This window comes from Anomaloglossus baeobatrachus, chromosome 4, assembly GCF_048569485.1.
Source record: "Anomaloglossus baeobatrachus isolate aAnoBae1 chromosome 4, aAnoBae1.hap1, whole genome shotgun sequence".
In the NCBI taxonomy this organism is placed as follows: Eukaryota; Metazoa; Chordata; class Amphibia; order Anura; family Aromobatidae; genus Anomaloglossus; species Anomaloglossus baeobatrachus.
In genome coordinates this window covers 8800634-8815237 of record NC_134356.1, presented here as the reverse complement: position 1 = coordinate 8815237, position 14604 = coordinate 8800634, and the positions used below count along the sequence as shown (strand labels likewise).

Below are 14604 nucleotides of genomic sequence, written 5' to 3'. Positions count from 1 at the left end.
TGGGCACTTCAGGTTTAAAGGCCATCATGCACGTCTCTACCCAGGGACAATGTGGAGCCTCCCAATTTTTGGCTGCCCTGCCTAAGGGCTATACTATAATACACCCACTTCCTGACAATGGACACTTAATGTTTTGAGGCCCTCATGCACGTCTCTACCCAGGGACAATGTGGAGCCTCCCAATTTTTGGCTGCCCTGGCAAAGGGCTATACTGAAATAGACCCACTTCCTTACAATGGGCACTTCAGGTTTAAAGGCCATCATGCACGTCTCTACCCAGGGACAATGTGGAGCCTCCCAATTTTTGGCTGCCCTGCCTAAGGGCTATACTATAATACACCCACTTCCTGACAATGGACACTTAATGTTTTGAGGCCCTCATGCACGTCTCTACCCAGGGACAATGTGGAGCCTCCCAATTTTTGGCTGCCCTGGCAAAGGGCTATACTGAAATAGACCCACTTCCTTACAATGGGCACTTCAGGTTTAAAGGCCATCATGCACGTCTCTATCCAGGGACAATGTGGAGCCTCCCAATTTTTGGCTGCCCTGCCTAAGGGCTATACTGAAATACACCCACTTCCTTAAAATGGACACTTAATGTTTTGAGGCCCTCATGCACGTCTCTACCCAGGGACAATGTGGAGCCTCCCAATTTTTGGCTGCCCTGGCAAAGGGCTATACTGAAATAGACCCACTTCGTTACAATGGGCACTTCAGGTTTAAAGGCCATCATGCACGTCTCTACCCAGGGACAATGTGGAGCCTCCCAATTTTTGGCTGCCCTGGCAAAGGGCTATACTGAAATAGACCCACTTCCTTACAATGGGCACTTCAGGTTTAAAGGCCATCATGCACGTCTCTACCCAGGGACAATGTGGAGCCTCCCAATTTTTGGCTGCCCTGCCTAAGGGCTATACTATAATACACCCACTTCCTGACAATGGACACTTAATGTTTTGAGGCCCTCATGCACGTCTGTATGCAGGGGCATTGGTGAACCTCACAATTTAGGACTGCCCTGGCAAAGGAAAATACTACAAAGACTCACTTCCTCAAAATGGGCACATTAGACTCAAGAGGCCTTCATGTACGTCTCTTCTCAGGGACATCGGAGTGCCACACAATGTTTTCACGTAAAATCTTTCATGTATTGATCTCAAAAAGTAACATACACCAGCTCTATCTCACTATTGGGTATGTGCCCTTAACATTTCCGCCATGAAAAATCATTTTGGGGTCATTTTGGAAGGTTTTCTGGTGAGTCCGTAAAAATGGCGTAAAACGCGGACAAAATTGTTCACATCTGTGACTTTTGAGTGATAAATGCTTCAAGGGGTCTTCCCCATGCTGTTGCCATGTCATTTGAGCACTCTTCTGAGACTTTTGTGACATTTTTAGGGTTTCTCCATGCTGCCGGGGGGTCATTTCACAAAAATACTCGGGTCTCCCATAGGATAACATTGGGCTCGTTGCTCGGGCCGAGTACACGAGTATCTTGGGAGGCTCGGCCCGAGCTTCGAGCACCCGAGCTTTTTAGTACTCGCTCATCACTAGTAACTAGACAAGCTGCCACATACCCCTGATGAGTCTGGGCAGCAATCAGGAATTCGGATAAAACGGGTAGGGTGCGTACACGATAGAGAGCACAGGCATAGAGATAAAATAATCTACCGCTCAGTTTTATTAATCTACTCAGTCACTGACTTTAATGTTGTAATGATCACTTAAGCATTTAATACATTTCATTGACTATCTTCTATAGGGCTGCCCTTAGTGAAAAATTATTATAATAATTTGTCCCCTCTCAGATCTATTGATCTATCAGCATTGTATGATATGTTCAGTGACTAGTCTCCTATAATAGAGGAATCAGCGCCATATGCATTCCGTCTGCTCTGTAAATAATGACAGAATGAATCCTTGATAAAAAGCCAGTGTAGTATGTATTGTGGAGGGGTAGATCATATTTAGGCAGCAGTTTGCACCTTACTATTTTTCATGCTAGTGATTTCCATAATTGAACATTATAGGAATTGATTTTAAATGATCAAATAAAGGTTAATTTTTATCTCCAAATTAAGGAAAACTGTGAAATATATATATATGGTAGGGCCCCCCGAAGAAGCCCTACGCGAAACGCAGCGTCGGGGCCCCTAGGACTGCTTTCACCACTGAGTCACTTTAATGGGTAAGCACAATTAATGCTTTACTTCTATTTCATTGTATGACTGCAGCATGTCACTGACTATACAGCGGGCTTCTTCATCACTGTGATGCTGGAACTGTACCACTGGGGCATGAGCTAACCCGCAATTGGAGTGATCCGTGTCACCTGTATACTGCTAAACCCTGCCAGCCCTTGGAAAGGAAAGGGAAAAATCCCCCCTAAATTGGTATGTGGCACGCGGACGGATTGTGAGCACTGTGTATATCTGGCACTTGGATTTAATTATGATAATACAGTGGGTGCTCTCATTTGTCTGTGTGTCATGACCTTGGTGCTGGTGGGCTTTTACTTGTATACTTACGGGGTTGTCCTCCTCTGCCCGTAGTTCACTACAGCCACGGTGGTGTACTCTTTGTAGTTGCTTAAACGCTGTTGCTACATGTACATGCTGCCGTCTGCACAAAAATTGACATAGTGCTTGCCAGTGACCTTGCTCTGTGGTGATTGCTTCCCTACTACTTGCACTTTGTCTTTCACCCTTTCCCCATCCCCCCTTTTTTGACCGTTTTTAATGTGTGAATTATTAATTATATCTAATAAAATGTATAAACGTTGGAATATGACTCCATTTTTCTTGAATTTCTATATATATATATATATATATATATATTTTTATAAGACATCTATTACACATTCAGTAAATGGGAAGTACAGAGGGGTTAAATGCTAAATACACAAATAATTACAGGCTAATGGAAATTGCTCATTTATCATCTTCTTCCTCTTACTCGTCTTCATCATCCTCCTCTCTTGAACGTTTTAGGCTCAGCAGGGACCTTTTTTTGGCTCTATCTAATTTGCCTTTGGACCGATGCAGCGCCATATCCTTGTACGTCTTCGGTTTGAGTGTTTGTTCTCGTAAGGCACCTTGTTTCCTGATGAAATGTTACTTCACATCTCTCCTAATTCCTTTGCAGCGTCCCCTATGGTCAGACCTGGCTGCTGCCCTTTGATTTCAGGATGGAACTTTCCCTTCTCTGCAGCAGACATTGCCTTCCCCTGTTCCCAGCACTTACTGGAGAATTCTGCAAAGTTCACAGATGCATCAGGATGATTTTCCTCCTTGTCTGCAAGTCTGTACAAAGTGAATATAGGAGTATACTATACTGTATATACTGCTGTATACACTACACACTGCTGTATATATTGTGCATTCTGTTGTGTTTATTGTACACACTGCTAAATATACTGTACATACTTCTGTATACCCTGTATATACTGTACTCTGTGCTCTATTATTTTGGACAGGTATAAGGCTGTTGATCAGTGCTGTGCTGATTGTGCAGTCTGTGCAGTATATACAGCGGTGCTCTGTGTGTGGATTCTGCATTTTGTGTCTCCGCTTTTTCCTCCGTATTTCACCTTTTGCACAATAGTTGGTGTCAGATGCGTGAATTAATATTTCAGGGATCAGATTTTTTTTCTGCTTTCTGCTGAGGGAGTGAGTCGCATTGTGAAGCCATCGCCCGATCACAGCTCTTCCCTCCATTACAGGCCTCAGAGATAAAAGCTTCACAGAGGATAAGACACAATATTGCGCCGGAGATCGCACTCATCCTCCTCCGAGTGTGATCCACTAATGTGGAGACGTGTCTTCCCCCAATATTGTGCACACACGGGATAGATGTATATTCCAGCTCCGGGAGGTGCAGGCAGCGGAGGCCATCGCCTGTGTTACCCTTCTGGGCTGTCAGCAGCTCCAGGTCGCCCCCACTTCGTACAATCCGCTTCCTGCACGATATATATTGTAGTGAAGATCCCTGTGTTGGTGACAAGAGCCGGGAATAGGAGGACGAGCTCCCGCAGCAGGTTTATCTTCCCGGACACTCAGTGATGAGCAGATCGGGAGGACGGCGGCGCTGATCCCGGGATCCTCTGCGCTCTTTCCCGGCATCTCTGGCAGTGACGGCCACACACGCTCCGCGGAGAGGATGGCGGAGGAGAAGTGATGGCGGAAGCTCCTCACCCGTCCGGCTGTAGCCGATAATATAGAGCTTTTATCCCGGGCAGGGAAGCACAAGGAGAGAGCGGAGCTTCACTGGGCTCAGCCGGGAGAAGGCGGGGCCTGTGCTCAGTATCAGCCAATAGAAGCTCAGGACGGTTCAGCTCAGCAGCCAATCAATGCGCAGTAAGACTGTACATATAACAGGCGCCTCCAACTCCGGCCTCAGTGATTTTATTTTTTCTCTCAGGAGATTTTTGTGTTTAGTTCCTGTTCACACGATGGCAGAGACCGCACCGGCCGCCGCTCCTCCTCCTGCTGAACCGGCCGCCAAAGCGAAGAAAGCGGCAAAGAAATCCGGGGCCGCAAAGAAAAGCAGCAAACCCTCCGGTCCCAGCATCTCCGATCTGCTGGTGAAAGCCGTGTCCGCCTCCAAGGAGCGCAGTGGGGTGTCTCTGGCCGCCCTGAAGAAGGCTGCGGCCGCCGGAGGATACGATGTGGAGAAGAATAACAGCCGCCTGAAGCTGGCCATCAAGGCTCTGGTCACCAAGGGCACCCTGCTCCAGGTGAAGGGCAGCGGCGCCTCCGGGTCCTTCAAGCTCAACAAGGAGACTAAGGCCAAGGCGGCCACGAAGAAGCCGGCGAAGCCGGCGGCCAAGCCCAAGAAGCCGGCAGCCAAGAAAGCGGCCAAATCCCCGAAGAAGCCCAAGAAGGCTCCGGCCGCCGCCAAGAAGAGCCCGAAGAAGGCCAAGAAGCCCGCAGCAGCCGCGGCCAAGAAAGCCGCAAAGAGCCCCAAGAAGCCGAAGGCCGCTCCGAAGCCCAAGAAAGTGACGAAGAGTCCGGCTAAGAAGGCGGCAAAACCCAAAGCCAAGAAGCCCGCGGCCAAGAAATAAGCTGCAGCCGCTCTGTCCTCATAACACAAAGGCTCTTCTCAGAGCCACCACCTTGTCCTGCAGAGCTGTATGATCAGTGCCACCACCTTGTCCTGCAGAGCTGTATGATCAGTGCCACCACCTTGTCCTGCAGAGCTGTATGATCAGTGCCACCACCTTGTCCTGCAGAACTGTATGATCAGTGCCACCACCTTATCCTGCAGAGCTGTGTGATCAGTGCCACCACCTTGTCCTGCAGAGCTGTATGATCAGTGCCACCACCTTGTCCTGCAGAGCTGTATGATCAGAGCCACCACCTTGTCCTGCAGAGCTGTATGATCTGTGTCACCACCTTATCCTGCAGAGCTGTATGATCAGTGCCACCACCTTATCCTGCAGAGCTGTATGATCAGTGCCACCACCTTGTCCTGCAGAGCTGTATGATCCGTGTCACCACCTTGTCCTGCAGAGCTGTATGATCAGTGTCACCACCTTGTCCTGCAGAGCTGTATGATCCGTGTCACCACCTTGTCCTGCAGAGCTGTATGATCAGTGTCACACCTTGTCCTGCAGAGCTGTATGATCAGTGTCACCACCTTGTCCTGCAGAGCTGTATGATCAGTGCCACCACCTTGTCCTGCAGAGCTGTATGATCAGTGTCACCACCTTGTCCTGCAGAGCTGTATGATCAGTGACACCACCTTGTCCTGCAGAGCTGTATGATCCGTGTCACCACCTTGTCCTGCAGAGCTGTATGATCAGTGTCACCACCTTGTCCTGCAGAGCTGTATGATCAGTGCCACCACCTTGTCCTGCAGAGCTGTATGATCAGTGTCACCACCTTGTCCTGCAGAGCTGTATGATCAGTGACACCACCTTGTCCTGCAGAGCTGTATGATCCGTGTCACCACCTTGTCCTGCAGAGCTGTATGATCAGTGTCACCACCTTGTCCTGCAGAGCTGTATGATCAGTGCCACCACCTTGTCCTGCAGAGCTGTATGATCAGTGTCACCACCTTGTCCTGCAGAGCTGTATGATCAGTGCCACCACCTTGTCCTGCAGAGCTGTATGATCAGTGCCACCACCTTATCCTGCAGAGCTGTATGATCAGTGCCACCACCTTGTCCTGCAGAGCTGTATGATCAGTGCCACCACCTTGTCCTGCAGAACTGTATGATCAGTGCCACCACCTTATCCTGCAGAGCTGTGTGATCAGTGCCACCACCTTGTCCTGCAGAGCTGTATGATCAGTGCCACCACCTTGTCCTGCAGAGCTGTATGATCAGAGCCACCACCTTGTCCTGCAGAGCTGTATGATCTGTGTCACCACCTTATCCTGCAGAGCTGTATGATCAGTGCCACCACCTTATCCTGCAGAGCTGTATGATCAGTGTCACCACCTTGTCCTGCAGAGCTGTATGATCCGTGTCACCACCTTGTCCTGCAGAGCTGTATGATCAGTGTCACCACCTTGTCCTGCAGAGCTGTATGATCAGTGCCACCACCTTGTCCTGCAGAGCTGTATGATCAGTGTCACCACCTTGTCCTGCAGAGCTGTATGATCAGTGCCACCACCTTGTCCTGCAGAGCTGTATGATCAGTGCCGCCACCTTGTCCTGCAGAGCTGTATGATCAGTGCCACCACCTTGTCCTGCGGAGCTGTATGATCAGTGCCACCACCTTGTCCTGCAGAGCTGTATGATCAGTGCCACCACCTTGTCCCCTCTGTATGATCAGTGCCGGTTTCTCGCTATCTCTGTAGATTTGCGCGCTGATCTCGGGTACAGGGGGCGGTAGGTGCTGATATCCCGGGTCTGGATGCCGGGAGCAGAGATCTCGGGGATGTAGTGTAGCCGGGATGTGACATCTGTGTATTAGGAGGAGACAGAGGGCGGGACTACAGATGGCAACTACAGCAAGTCTGGGGGAGGAAGGGGGAGGTGTTACTGAAAAGCGGAGCTTCCTCAAAAATGATTGGTCAGAGATATCAGTAGATTAATGGCTTATTTTCTTTTGTGTAACAACCAATGGAGTGCAGGGGGCGTGTTTCTCACAGACCAATGAGGACGCGCACAGGAGGATAAATACTCTGCTCCGCCGCTCTTTCTCATCACTTCTGTTCTCCTCTATACAGAGCTATGGCCAGAACTAAGCAGACCGCCCGTAAATCCACCGGAGGGAAAGCTCCCCGCAAGCAGCTGGCCACGAAGGCCGCCAGGAAGAGCGCTCCCGCCACCGGAGGAGTGAAGAAGCCGCATCGCTACCGGCCGGGGACAGTCGCTCTCCGGGAGATCCGCCGCTACCAGAAATCCACCGAGCTGCTGATCCGGAAGCTTCCCTTCCAGCGCCTGGTGAGAGAGATCGCCCAGGACTTCAAGACCGATCTGCGCTTCCAGAGCTCGGCGGTCATGGCCCTGCAGGAGGCCAGCGAGGCTTATCTGGTGGGGCTGTTCGAGGACACCAACCTGTGCGCCATCCACGCCAAGAGGGTCACCATCATGCCCAAAGACATCCAGCTGGCCCGCAGGATCCGCGGGGAGAGGGCGTAGATCTGCCCCGGCCCCGGCACAACACAAAGGCTCTTTTCAGAGCCACCAAATCCTCCCTCAGACGAGCTGATTCCTGGCCTCTGATTCTGCCTCATTCTCCGCAGTGTCCGAGGCGCGGTTTCTACATGTAGCTCTGCCTGTATCTGTAGTATCGCGCCCGCGGTTTATTTCCGTCTTTCCCTGTATTGAGAGCGGCTCATTGTGCGCTGTCTCCGGGGTCTGGTGGTGACCTCGCATCTCATTCACTCTCAGGAGTGATCTCAGCCGTTCTGATTGGAGCTTTCTGCACTAAATTGTCCCCCCTAATCTTTATTATCCCTCTTGTCCTCCAGACCGCTCTATTCTTCTCAGCCGCCACTGATCCTGGAGACGCTACAATTCCTGCTGTGTCGGGTGCAGTGATCGGATCGTGTGACGCTGGAGCAGGAGATCCTGTGGTGCTCGATTTACTCCCCGCAGCTCCGGTCTCGTCAGGATCACAGCGATCAGTGACGGACGGGGGAAGGTTCCGCAGTGATATTCATGCAAGCACTGATGCGGTTCCTGTGATCCTGTGTCTGATGTCGGAAGCTGTGGTATCGGGAGATCTCGCAGGGGGATCCTCTCCCTCCAGGTCGCTTTTCTGTCCGGAGATTGGGCGCAGATCGTATCGGGCTGTGATGTCGCTCTGCACATTCTTATAGTGACGCCTTTGTTATTAGATCAGATTCTTACTCATTTTTAGTGAGAACCAACTTCAGCGTCTGCAGATCTGTGTCGGATTGTAGAGATCTCAGCAGAACGTCCGCCCTGAGGCCGCGTGTTACACTATAGAGACAAAGGGGGAGGAGCTATCGGCCACTGAGCGGGAAGTTCAAATTAGGGATTCAGCCAATCTCCACTCTGCAGGAAAGCTTGGCCCCGCCCACAGGCTCCTTACATTACAGGCACCACGTGATCTGTTACCTCTTCAGTGCTGGAACATCCCCCGCAGTCACAGAGAAGGGGACCGCATAGATGACTGCGGCTGATGACGCTTCAGCTCCTCCTCTTCCTGCAATTCTCGGTTTCCAATCTCCGTTGTTGTTTTTGCAGCTTCTAATGTGAAATATCTGAATCTAGAAGTAAAAGCCGCTGTCAGGAGAGTGAGCAGCGGCCGCTCAGCACCGAGACTCCGCTCCTGCAGTCACTGCTTCCTCCATGTTATACGGGGCATTACCGGGTGCACAGCGCCGTGTACACTGCGGGGTTTATAGCGCTGTATGGAGATCTGTAGTATGGGGGAGATACAGAGGAGAAAAGCTGCTGATGTGACATCAGAGGAGGCAACCAATGAGCTGCAGGGGGCGGAGCTGGGTCACTTTCCCTTGGTCACATGCTTTTCTCACCCAATAGAGAAGCGATGTGACAGCAGTGCTCATTTGCATGGCCGGGCTACAAATACGGCCGCTCTGGGAGGAGCAGGATCATTATTCTCTCTCCAGTGAAGAGATCTCTCCTCTCATTATGCCTGAACCCGCCAAGTCTGCGCCTGCGCCCAAGAAGGGCTCCAAGAAAGCCGTGACCAAGACTCAGAAGAAGGACGGCAAGAAGCGGAGGAGGAGCCGGAGGGAGAGCTATGCCATCTACGTGTACAAGGTGCTGAAGCAGGTGCACCCCGACACCGGCATCTCCTCCAAGGCCATGGGCATCATGAACTGCTTCGTCGGTGACATCTTCGAGCGCATCGCAGGGGAAGCCTCCCGCCTGGCGCACTATAACAAGCGCCACACCATCACCTCCCGGGAGATCCAGACCGCCGTGCGCCTGCTGCTGCCCGGAGAGCTGGCCAAGCACGCCGTGTCCGAGGGCACCAAGGCCGTCACCAAGTACACCAGCGCCAAGTGATCACCATTCACCACCACCGCTGCTCCGCACCACAAAGGCTCTTCTAAGAGCCACCACATTGTCTACTCTGAGCTTTATTGCCTGTCTCAGTTTCTAGGTGGGCAGTGATTGGAGCAGATCCTCTGCGATGGTCGCTACAGATGAGGTTTGTGTATAACTGCACTATACAGAACTATGGGGTTATATGGCATTTTCAGTATACAAAACTAGTGCTACATGGGGATATACAGCAGTATATAGATGTATACAGAATTGTATGGCGTTTACTAGAAGGTTGGGGACATCGCGAGCACTAAGTGCTTAATTCGGCCAATCAATAACTTCTTGCAGTGGGAGCCGCCGCTGAGAGGACGGGGCACGATATGGAGGGAGTCACGTATAAATACACTAGAATGGGGATATTCCCGGGTGTGGGTGAATGTGTCAGCTCTATATGGTGAGTGCAGAGCAGTGTATGGTGGTTTGTAGCACAATAGATACAGGATGTACAGCACTATATGGCAGTGGTTTTTGGGAATCACGCTGTGGGAAGTATAGAGCACTATGAAAGGTTATATAGCAGAAAGCAGTGGTGTCCAGCACTATATGTAGTATATGGCACTATATGGGGGCTCTATACCAGTATATGGAGATATTCAGTACGGTATTGGAATTCACAGCAGTAGATGGAGATTTGTCAATTAAACATTGACAAAAATTAACCGGGAAATTCAAAATCACTAACTGTTCTGCGCTCAGCCAATCAGCAGAGGGGCGGAGCTGAAAATGGAAAGTGACTTATATCCCCGCCCCTTCTGCGTCATCTGTTCTCCAGTGTCGCTCTATATACGGGGGATTGTGCACAGTCTCTATAGTAGTAATAGATTGTTACTACGTTAAGATGAGCGGCGCTGCGCTCGATCATTGCAGTCTGTGCTGCTCTAGCGTCAGCTGGAAGTATCGCGGGCACAAAGGGGTTAACAGTGAGCACTTGTGGGTGGAGCCAGAGCCGTATTGAGTGCTGATTGGTTGAGCCCTTATTTTGAAATTCCCGCCAATGGCTGAGCGTCTTATGTAACTATATTGAGTATACAGCGCTGTATGGAGGAATCGAGTGCTACAGGGATGTGAGGAAAGAGTTAACTCAAATGGATAAAAAATCATAAAAAAATTGTTTAAAAGAACTGAGAGTCCTCAGTGGTTGATACCTTTTAATGGCTAACTGAAAAGATGGTAATAATTGCAAGCTTTCGAGACTACTCAGGTCTCTTCATCAGGCATGGTATAACACAAAATCTGAAGAGTCACATATTTATACACAACAGGACTTAGAATAGTGCAGTAAAAAAAAAAAAAAAAAAAAAAAAAAGAACAAGTTATATGAAACAGAACTATCTCTATGGCAGGGGGACAAGCTGTTCTAGCCATAAATACTGCTGCAGTTCAGTGTGAAAGTTTTATTGTCCTTTGATAAGGGTCTGGTCCAGGGCTGGGACACGCTCGGATGGTCAGAGGAGCACATCTTTTAACTGATGTAAAAAGACATGAATCCATGAGACACATTCATTCCTTCTCTGAATGTGTCAAAGGTCATCATAAGTTTGTACTCCCATAGTCTCCTGTCTCTCTGGGACTTGAAGTTTCCTTTCAATACCAGCAATTTCATGTCCATGATGCTGTGGTCTGGGTTACAAAAATGTTTGGCCACAGGTAGATCCATCCTTTTTTCTCTAATTGTGTGGCGGTGAGAATTCATCCTTGTCCTGAGCTGTTGTCCTGTCTCCCCTACATACAGACCCCCAGTTGGACATTTGGTACATATAATTAAGTACACCACATTGGTTGTGGTGCAGCTGAACGTACCTGGGATCTTGTAGTCCTGATGTGATCTGGGAATCTTTATCTCGTCCGTTGTCAATATTAATGGACAGGTCTTGCATTTTTTCTGGTTGCAGGGAAATGTTCCTGTTGGTGTTGGAGAGGACAGGGAGCTTCTGACAATGATGCTAGAAGTGGGGGGTCATTTTTGTAACCCAGACCACAGCATCATGGACATGAAATTGCTGGTATTGAAAGGAAACTTCAAGTCCCAGAGAGACAGGAGACTATGGGAGTACAAACTTATGATGACCTTTGACACATTCAGAGAAGGAATGAATGTGTCTCATGGATTCATGTCTTTTTACATCAGTTAAAAGATGTGCTCCTCTGACCATCCGAGCATGTCACAGCCCTGGACCAGACCCTTATCAAAGGACAATAAAACTTTCACACTGAACTGCAGCAGTATTTATGGCTAGAACAGCTTGTCCCCCTGCCATAGAGATAGTTCTGTTTCATATAACTTGTTCTTTTTTTTTTTTTTTTTTTTTTTTTTTACTGCACTATTCTAAGTCCTGTTGTGTATAAATACGTGACTCTTCAGATTTTGTGTTATACCATGCCTGATGAAGAGACCTGAGTAGTCTCGAAAGCTTGCAATTATTACCATCTTTTCAGTTAGCCATTAAAAGGTATCAACCACTGAGGACTCTCTGTTCTTTTAAACAATTTTTTTATCTCTACTGGCTAACACGGTACAAAGATATATTTTACTTGTAAAAAATCATAGAAATTTATTCTTTGCAAAGTGCACAAACAAACAGAAAACTGATTAAGCGCCAAAAAGTCCTCCAATATATCTAGAGTGAGCGGACCAGAGAGAGAACTGCAGAGATGACGTGAATCGCAGGCGTGACCTTTTATTAAGTTGCATTGTCAGCTCCTCCCTTTTATTTGCTGATTGGCTGAGCGCAGAACTGTTGGAGATTTTGAATTTCCCGCTCCTTGTGCGGTTATTTTCCCGCTTCTATCTATAACGTTAAAAATAAGAGTGAGATTCAGATCTGGAAATCCATCAATCTCCGGGAATTCATCACTGATCAGGCGCCTCCACCGGGAGCAAAGGGAGAGGAAAATCAGCGAGAAAGTGCAGAGAGCTGCGAGCAGAACGATCAGATCAGTGCGGAAAATGCCACCCAGAACCGAGAGAAAATCGCCCATCCCCCATTACCAGCAGAACAATGGAGGCCACAGCAACAGCCAGCGGAGAACGACGGCGAGAAATAACGGACACTGCCTGTAACCAGCAGCGAGCGATCCGAAAGAGTGTATACAAGCAATACGTGGGGTATATGAGCGCTATATGAGGATTACTGCACAAGGAGCGAGAAGAGCGCTCTATAGGGAGAATGCAGCACTATACGGAGGAATGCAGGAGGATGAGGAAGAGAAGTGACGGGGGAATAACCTGACAAGAGTGAAGGAAAACATTTGGCGGCAAATGCTCAGCACAAACAACTCCTATATATATATATTTGTCTATTTTTTTACTCCACATAGAGCTGCATATGGCGGGATAAGAACAAACCTCCCACAGCCATATACATTACATCAATAGAGCGGCCACATATCTATTCACTATAAAATGTATCAAATAGAAGGAAGCAACTTCCACAGTAATGATGTGGCGCCTGCGCTGTGTAGACTGCGCCCAGCGGTGTAATCAAAGCCCGATGCAGTTTCCACCCGTCCTCCCCCTGCAGCTTTCTAAATCCTACAAAAATGTCCAACCCTTTTCGTCATACAGTGATATCCCCATATATTATACATCTCCATCCTGCCCCTTTCCTGTTATATATTGTGTTTAATTAATAATATAGCGGTTTTCAGTGACAGGAGCAGAAGCAGCAGAATGGGGCAGCCTCAGACTATATCAGGGGCGGCTCCTCCGATGCTGCAGTGGATGAGATATTCAGGAATCAGCTCGTCTGAGGGAGGATTTGGTGGCTCTGAAAAGAGCCTTTGTGTTGAGCTGGGGCCGGGACAGATCTACGCCCTCTCCCCGCGGATCCTGCGGGCCAGCTGGATGTCTTTGGGCATGATGGTGACCCTCTTGGCGTGGATGGCGCACAGGTTGGTGTCCTCGAACAGCCCCACCAGATAAGCCTCGCTGGCCTCCTGCAGGGCCATGACCGCCGAGCTCTGGAAGCGCAGATCGGTCTTGAAGTCCTGGGCGATCTCTCTCACCAGGCGCTGGAAGGGAAGCTTCCGGATCAGCAGCTCGGTGGATTTCTGGTAGCGGCGGATCTCCCGGAGAGCGACTGTCCCCGGCCGGTAGCGATGCGGCTTCTTCACTCCTCCGGTGGCGGGAGCGCTCTTCCTGGCGGCCTTAGTGGCCAGCTGCTTGCGGGGAGCTTTCCCTCCGGTGGATTTACGGGCGGTCTGCTTAGTTCTGGCCATAGCTCTGTATAGAGGAGAACAGAAGTGATGAGAAAGAGCGGCGGAGCAGAGTATTTATCCTCCTGTGCGCGTCCTCATTGGTCTGTAAGGAACACGCCCCCTGCACTCCATTGGTTACATCACACAAAAGAAATCTATATAGCTAATAATCATTTGATATCCCTGACTACCGTATTAATTTTTCAAAGGAAGCTCCGCCCTTTAGTAACCCCCCCCCTCCTTCCTCCCCCACACCTGCTGTATTCCCGCATCTGTCCCCTCCCGTGATGCGCTCAGCAGACACCCACCTCCATCTCCCCGCACACAGCGCTGTACAGTGCAGCCCCCGCATTATCACTACATCCCCGAGATCTCTGCTCCCGGCCTCCAGACCCGGGATATCAGCAGCTACCGCCCCCTGTACCCGAGATCAGCGCAAATCTACAGATAGCGAGAAACCGGCACTGATCACACAGAAAGGACAAGGTGGAGACACTGATCATACAGAGGGGACAAGGTGGAGACACTGATCATACAGAGGGGACAAGGTGGAGACACTGATCATACAGAGGGGACAAGGTGGTGACACTGATCATACAGAGGGGACAAGGTGGAGACACTGATCATACAGAGGGGACAAGGTGGTGACACTGATCATACAGAGGGGACAAGGTGGAGACACTGATCATACAGAGAGGACAAGGTGGAGACACTGATCATACAGCTCTGCAGGACAAGGTGGTGGCACTGATCATACAGCTCTGCAGGACAAGGTGGTGACACTGATCATACAGCTCTGCAGGACAAGGTGGTGACACTGATCATACAGCTCTGCAGGACAAGGTGGTGACACTGATCATACAGCTCTGCAGGACAAGGTGGTGGCTCTGATCATACAGCTCTGC

General features: G+C 49.6%; 4 protein-coding genes across 4 annotated transcripts; 3 read left to right on the top strand and 1 right to left on the bottom strand.

The window, feature by feature from the left end:
• The first annotated feature begins 4453 nt into the window (after nt 1-4453).
• LOC142301817 (histone H1.01-like) lies at nt 4454-5065 on the top strand. Its single transcript, XM_075342848.1, has one exon. The coding sequence runs from the start codon at nt 4454-4456 to the stop codon at nt 5063-5065; it is 612 nt and encodes a 203-aa protein (XP_075198963.1).
• Nucleotides 5066-7183: 2118 nt separating this feature from the next.
• LOC142300933 (histone H3) lies at nt 7184-7594 on the top strand. The gene has a single exon (XM_075341948.1). It carries the CDS (start codon nt 7184-7186, stop codon nt 7592-7594), a length of 411 nt encoding a protein of 136 aa, XP_075198063.1.
• Nucleotides 7595-9066: 1472 nt separating this feature from the next.
• Nucleotides 9067-9460, top strand: LOC142300932 (histone H2B 1.1-like). Its single transcript, XM_075341947.1, has one exon. The coding sequence runs from the start codon at nt 9080-9082 to the stop codon at nt 9458-9460; it is 381 nt and encodes a 126-aa protein (XP_075198062.1). The 5' UTR covers nt 9067-9079.
• A 3742-nt stretch (nt 9461-13202) lies between these two features.
• Nucleotides 13203-13720, bottom strand: LOC142300931 (histone H3). Its single transcript, XM_075341946.1, has one exon. It carries the CDS (start codon nt 13718-13720, stop codon nt 13310-13312), a length of 411 nt encoding a protein of 136 aa, XP_075198061.1. The 3' UTR covers nt 13203-13309.
• Nucleotides 13721-14604: the final 884 nt, after the last annotated feature.